This window comes from Nansenia antarctica (genome assembly GCF_963989245.1).
Source record: "Nansenia antarctica genome assembly, chromosome: 5".
Lineage (NCBI taxonomy): Eukaryota > Metazoa > Chordata > Actinopteri > Argentiniformes > Microstomatidae > Nansenia > Nansenia antarctica.
In genome coordinates, this window is record NC_137690.1 from 69,072,281 (window position 1) to 69,079,780 (window position 7,500).

Genomic DNA, 7,500 nt, shown 5'->3' on the forward strand with positions numbered 1-7,500 from the left:
AAAATGAGCTGTGAATGGAGAAGTTGATCTGCCTGTGTACTCTAGTCCCCTGGTCACACACACTCTATTCAGGAGGAGGCCGAGAGAGGGGTTGTGTGTATAATGACTCTTGCTTTTGGAGTGAAGTCAGTCTCATAATAGTGTAATTGTAGTGCTGCTGCGTGCAGTCTGGTTGGGTCTGGTCTCCATTGTAAAAGGAATGTTCCTTAGGTGTGTGTACCACCATTCCTCCTCTGCTAACCTCAGCATAGCACCATTAAACACCCCCCTCACGCACGCACGCACACACACACTCACCCTCTCTCTCACACACACACACACACTCTCACACACAGTACACACACAGTACACCAAATCCCCCTACACACCCGCACACATACTGCATAATACAAACTGTCCTCCCCTCATATAATCGTCTCACCACACCACACACACACACATACATACATGTGCCCCCCCCTCTCCTGACAGGTCCCAGTCCCCCGGAAGCTTTATTGGTATATTATATTTAGCCGTTTTGTGCTCGTTGCTCAGTCAAATAGGTTCCAAATGTCTGAACTCTATTTAGAGGAAATGGTGCATGTCAGCTCAGGGAGCACAGAAGCGATGGAGGGGGGGGGCAGGGCAGAGAAGAGAGGGAGGGGGCAGAGAAGAGAGGGAGGGAGGGGGGGGGCAGAGAAGAGAGGGAGGTGTAGGGACGAGGGAGGAGAGAGAGAGACAGAGGGAGGGGGGGCGGAAGGGGGGGGGAGAAGAGAGGGAGGTGTAGGGACGAGGGAGGAGAGAGAGAGACCGAGGGAGGGGGGGTGGAAGGGGGGGGGGAGAAGAGAGGAAGGTGCAGGGAGGAGGGAGGAGAGAGGAGAGACAGGGGGAGGGGGGGGGGGGGCGGGGGAAGAAGAGTCTCTGCACACAGATAACGAGCACCACAGGGTCCCAGCCGCCACCAAGGCCTGTCACCAGCTCCTCACACCAGGAGGTCCCGGCGCTGTTCAGGGGCTCTGTCTTCTCACACACACACACACACACACACACACACACACACCACATACACACATATACACACACCACACACACACACATACACACACACACACACCACATACACACACATATACACACACACCACACACACACACACACACACACACACCACATACACACACATATACACACACACACACATACACACACACACACCACATACACACACATATACACACACACCACACACACATACACCCACACACACCACACACACACACACACACACACACCACACACACATACACACACAAACGCTCGCGTGTGCAGTTGCTTTCATGCTCACACACTGCAATGTGCACACACACATTCATACGCACACATACACACATTTACACACCCACACAGTGATTTCATGGCGCTCAAAAGCCTACCTACAATGGGGGGGGGCGGCTAATGAAAGGACACCACAGTGTGTGAACAGTATTCACATCTCCGACTACCCCCCCTCAGAGGGTGCGGCAGGATCAGGAGGGGCGGACAACCACACCCAAGAGAGTATTAGCGTCCTCATTTACCTCTAGGTAGTAGCTAACAGGTAGGTCTCTAGGTAGTAGCTAACAGGTAGGTGACTAGCTGGTAGCTAACAAGTAGGTGACTAGCTGGTAGCTAACAGGTAGGTCTCTAGGTGATGGCTAACAGGTAGTTCGCTAGCTGGTAGCTAACAGGTAGGTCTCTAGGTGATGGCTAACAGGTAGTTCGCTAGCTGGTAGCTAACAGGTAGGTCTCTAGGTAGTAGCTAACAGGTAGTTCTCTAGGTAGTAGCTAACAGGTAGGTCTCTAGCTGGTAGCTAACAGGTAATTCTCTGGGTGATAGCTAACAGGTAGGTCTCTAGGTGGTAGCTAACAGGTAGGTCTCTAGGTAGTAGCTAACAGGTAGGTCTCTAGGTAGTAGCTAACAGGTAGGTCTCTGGGTGATAGCTAACAGGTAGGTCTCTAGGTGTTCTCTCTCAGTGCAAGAGCACTAACCGTTACGAGTCGTCCTGCGAAGCTACAGGGAGGTGCAGGCTTTTGTTCTCAACAGAGTATCAACACACATCCAGTGAGTCAGTCAACCCCACGACCCAAGGTCTGGATGTACCCGGGTGCATTGGCGGACTCAGGGGGGGGGCAGGGCCGCCCCTCCTGGTGCCCCCACGGTTGAAAAACGTCTCGCTTAAGTGCCCTTTTGAGTGGCGAAAATTAGAGGATGTGTCCTATTGGTGCCCCTCCAATGGTCTAAATTTGACCATGTGCCCCCACCGTTGAAAAACGTCGCACTAAAGTGCCCTTTTGAGTGGCAAAATTAGAGGATGTGCCCTATTGGCTGCCCTTCCAATGGTCTAAACTTGACCATGTGCACTGATGGGCTCCCATGTTGTGCAGTAGGTGCCCTTTTTTTCTTTTCGCCCCTGCCCTTCAAACAGCATGAGTCCACCACTGCCCGGGTGTGTCAGGTTTATGAATGCTGTGCTGGAACAGAACAGAAGCCTGCACAGTGCACACCCTTTGGGGTTCTCCAGGACTTGACCTCACTCCTCTATCGGGGGCCAAGATAGATAGAACATCACCCACCATAAACCACAAGCAGCCCACAGACACACATGTCAACGGGATGTTAATGTGATACGATCACTGAACACTGCAGGATGATATCCAGGCTTGACACTGCACAACCCCCAGTCCCCCACCACTCACGCACGCACACACACTCACACACACTTTGGGGGCTGATATGAAGGCATGGCCTCGCACGGCTGACTAACAACAGAGCCATTTTACAGCGGTCATAGAGGTCATGTCTTATCAGAGCGAACGCACACTCGCTCACACACACACACACACACAGACACACACACGATCACTCACTCACACACACACACACACACACACACACGATCACTCACTCACACGCACGCACACACACACACACACACGAAAGATCACTCACACACACACACACACACACACCGCACTCCAATTACACTCAGAGGACACAAGGCCGAGGCAGAGCGAGCGCCCAGCATGACCTTGTTATAGGAGAGATGGATGAAAGATCAAATATCTTTAGCCTCCCTCATTACCCAGGCTGGAGAACAACCTGGAACACACACAGTGTGCTCCTTAGGCCTCTTCTGATGTTTACAGACATTCTTACCTAAGCAGTGTGGGCTTTTGGGGCCGGGGGGGGGGGGGGGGTTGATTTGAGTCGTTTTTTTGTGGTAGGCTAAAGGAGAATACTGTACTGTAGGAGGAGAATACGCTGCAGCGTTTGAAGATGGCGGGATAGATCTTTTTTTTCTTTTTTCTCAGACTTCGAATTATATGTCATTTTCTGCTCGGTTTGATTTAAGCATTATTACCATTTACTGGAAGGGTCATGGGAGGGTGAAATGTGCTGAAAATGTGGAGGGAAAGAAAAGAGGTCGTTCTGATTCAAAGTAGTGTATTGTTCTTTTCTTCACTAGTTAGTATGGAGAGAGACGCTGACAGGAGGATTATCGTTATATAACGTATTCTCATTCAGAGATGATAAGGCTGCAGCTTAGTTTTGGAAAGGAGAAGAAAACAAACACTTTATTGGATTTCATGATGATTCAGCATGTTCCCTCCATGTCAGCTATCCAGGTTTGGAGTCCAGAGTTGTTTGTCATCCTGTTTTCCAGTCCTGGATGTTGCCTGAAGCTGAAGGAAAACTCCCGGCTTGACTTGGCCGACCTTCCCTTATATAATTAGGCCCCTCAAGGTTCACTCCGAACATAAATGTTATTTAGAAAGCTTACCCTGGCTGTGGTCACGTTAACCTTTCCTTTCAAATGATGAGCAACAGAGATAGAAGGTAGAATAACGACGTTTCTCGGTAGACTGCTGGCCATTAACTGAAAAGTGCATCTGGGAACAGGGAAATGTCCAACATGTCAAAGAAACCAGACCCCATGCACAGAGACACACACCTACAGTACACATACACACACACACACACACACACACACACCTACAGTACACACACACACACACACACATGGACACGCTCAGACACACTGTAACATTTCTCCCATTGTCTCCTCTTGCAGTCCCTCCCCAGTTTGTGAAGAGACCAGCCAATATCTACGCCCACGAGTCCATGGACATCGTCTTTGAGTGTGAGGTCACAGGCTCCCCCGCCCCCACCGTCAAATGGGTCAAGAACGGTGACGCCGTCATCCCCAGCGACTACTTCAAAATCATCGTAAGTTCACTCCGAACGTCAACATGTCATTCTAATAGTATTCTGTTCAAATACAACTTCTCTGTAAGTCTTTGCTATGTGATTTGCTAATCATAATAATGTGTTATCAGTCAGCTTCAATTCATAGCATTCAGCTGCTACTTTAACCCCATGGCCTTACAACTCTAAAACTTTACTACGGCCTTCAACAAGATACTGGTGTCGTACAAGGCGTTTGACCGATTTTTGGGTTTCTGAATTTGGGAATTAGTCCTGTCAGTGGTATTGGAACTTAGTCTGGTCAGTGGTATTGCATGGACAGTCTCTATATTGACCCGCTCACACTATCTCAACCTCATGATATTGACATTTCCACCTTACATTATTGACCCCTTCTCTCTCTTTCTCTCTATCTCTGTATGCTTGTCGCTCTCTCCGTTTCTTTTTTCCTCTCTCTCTCTGCCTCTGTCTTTCTCTCTTTCTCTGCCTCTGTCTGTCTTTCTCACTGTCTCTCTCTCTCTCTCTCTCTCTGTCTCTGTCTCTTTCTCTCTATCTCCGTTTGCTTATCTCTCTCGTTGTCTCTGTCTGTCTTTCTCACTACCTCTCTCTCTCTCTTCTCTCTCTTTCTCTCTCTCTATCTCTCATTCTCTCTCTCACCCCTTCTCTCCCCCCCCCCAACTGCAGAAGGAACACAACCTCCAGGTTCTAGGTCTGGTGAAGTCCGACGAAGGGTTCTACCAGTGTCTGGCGGAGAACGACGTGGGGAACATCCAGTCCAGCGCCCAGCTCATCATCCTGGAGCACGGTACGTCTACTAGGGGAACCGCAAAAAAACACGGTTCTAGATAGGATCGCATAAGATCGCATAAGACGCCAATGGACCTATCGCTAATTCCACATCCCCTTGAAAACTCAGACAAACAAACAACGCTCGCTCAAATTCTTCACTGACAGTGACTGACTGACTGACCGTGACTGAATGACATTCAATGATTCAATTCTATTTCGGGGGGCGTGGCTTCGCGATAGGTCCATTCTGGGGCGATGCCGTCGAAGCGATGACTGTGTGTTTCTGTAGCTCTAGACGCATTAAAGCACACTGTGAATTCCACATCTACTAAGCAATCGTTTGAGATACGAGACATGACTCCTAGATCAAACATCCTAAGCTTTCCTTTACTGTATAAAGCGTCTCTCACACCGGCATCAGATCCTTTATACAGAAGGAGGGCACAGAGCAACGCGGGCCAACAAAGCACACATCAAAAAGATCGACAAGCGAACGGCGACAAGTAAAGGGCGGATTTGCATAATTTACTGATTCGGCCCCCGATCACCACCGGCCCCCAAGCTGTGCTCCCGTCTCCCATTGGAGAGCACTAAGTCCGAAATAATGATGACCCGCAGCTTTAAAAAAAAGTTTTATTATTCAGCTCTCTGAGCACGACAGTCGACCGGGGGCCGGGGGTGTGTGGGGGGGGGGGATCAACCCCGGGTGGTTCGTGGGTGACGGCGGTCCTAAATATGTATTTTGTTTGAGATCAGAATAAGTGCGATAAATCAGTGAAGCAGCTGGCCTCTCGCCCCCCCGCCCCCGCCCCGCCCCGCCTGAGCAGGACATCAGAGAGGACGCTGGGACGGTTTCATCTCAGCAATATGAGAGAGTCATGTTTATAAATGTCTCCATCTGTCTTTGTCCTCCCCGGTCTGACTTTGTTCTCCGTCCTCCGTCTCTCCGGAGTTCAGTCGTTCAGTCGCGGCGTTAACGGCTCTGAGACGACGGGTCGCCCTCCCGGTCCTCCAGATGGAACCCAGATAGTCCAATCACACTCTGTCTGGCGCTGACTCTGTTCTCTGTTCCCTCTCTCTCTCTTGTAATTGACTTTCGGAAGTCTAATCGTCCTTCGGGTCTTTTTTTTTTTCATCCAGTTCAAATGGTAAATGGACTGCACTTTATCCAAAGCGCTTTACAACGGCCTCTCATTCACACACCCATTCACACACCAATGGCGGCAAGCTACCATGCAAGGCGCCGGCCCGCTCACTGGGAGCAATTTGGGGTTCAGTGTCTTGCCCTTCGACATGTGGCCAGCCGGGGTTCGAACCGCCGATCTACCGACCCTGCGGTCATTAGACGGCGGCTCTACCTCCTGCGCCACAGCCGCCCCTGAAGTTCAGACATAGGCTAGTGAACACACAGCCTAATATAGTAAAGTTAATACATACTGGCCTGGGTGTTTATTTGATACCTTTAGCTTTACGTGACCCGCTTCGACGGGGGGTTAATATGTTCCATCCATGCATATTATAGTCTGTTAGATGTCAGCACGTGAATGCATCTCATTAGCATTTCTAACAGGTTCTTTTGTTATAACGTCCTATTAGCGAAGCATCATTCATGGCTCAGTACGCTGCCAAAGTCAGGAAGCCGTTTCATAGAAGCTAGCCAGCCTGAATGAGGGGGGATACTCTGTGGAAAAACAGCTCTCTGACGCTCACAGTTGACTGACTCCCCCCCCCCACCCCACCCCCACCCCCCTCTAATTGAAAGATGAGTATAGTCCTCTCTCTCTCTCAGGAGCCTCTCCTCTCCCGTGCTGCCTCCTCTCCCCTCTTCCTCTCCCAGCCACCTGCTCTCTGTCCCCTGCGCTTCTGTGTCCGCTGGGCCTAGTGCTAAATGCGCTCTCTCTCTCTCACACACACACACACACACACACACACACACACACAGGCTTGCGGCTGCACACACACACACACACACACACACACACACACACACACACACACACAGGCTTGCGGCCAACACACACACACACACACACAGGTATGAGGCTGCACACACACACCCACACACACACACACACACGCACACCGGCTGTCGCCTCACCACTGGTGTCCCTAACCACTTCCCCCAACTAACACACACACACACACACACACACACACACCTCTTCTCTCTGTGTGTTCCCCCTCGCCAGGTGTGGCCTCCGTATTCCGCTGCGCCTGCTGAGGTTGGATTAGTGTCTAGGACACACAAAGGAAGGCTTCTCCCTGTGCCCAGTAGTGGGCAGAATATTTACAGGTAGTACCCTGCTGTGGTCAAGCTGTTTCCGCTGGCAGAAAGACGTCTGCTGTATTTATTTTACCTAGCTGCCGTTATACTAGCATTGTATTGTAATGTAACCGGATCCCTCTCCCAAGCTGTTAGTTGTCAGGTACAAAGGGGGGGAAAGATTGATACAGCTATTACAACTGTGGACATCTGTTTTTAGGCC

At 50.4% G+C, this 7,500-nt stretch overlaps 1 protein-coding gene across 1 annotated transcript in view; it reads left to right on the forward strand.

Annotated features, from left to right (window-relative positions):
• neo1a (neogenin 1a) overlaps positions 1–7,500 on the forward strand; it is a gene marked incomplete at both ends in the record, with an annotated part of 183,924 nt that overhangs the window by 129,686 nt on the left and 46,738 nt on the right. The window contains 2 exons of the mRNA XM_080531889.1: positions 4,092–4,246; positions 4,910–5,030. Coding sequence (XP_080388015.1) covers positions 4,092–4,246; positions 4,910–5,030 — 276 coding nt within the window. The remainder of the gene's footprint in view (positions 1–4,091; positions 4,247–4,909; positions 5,031–7,500) is intronic.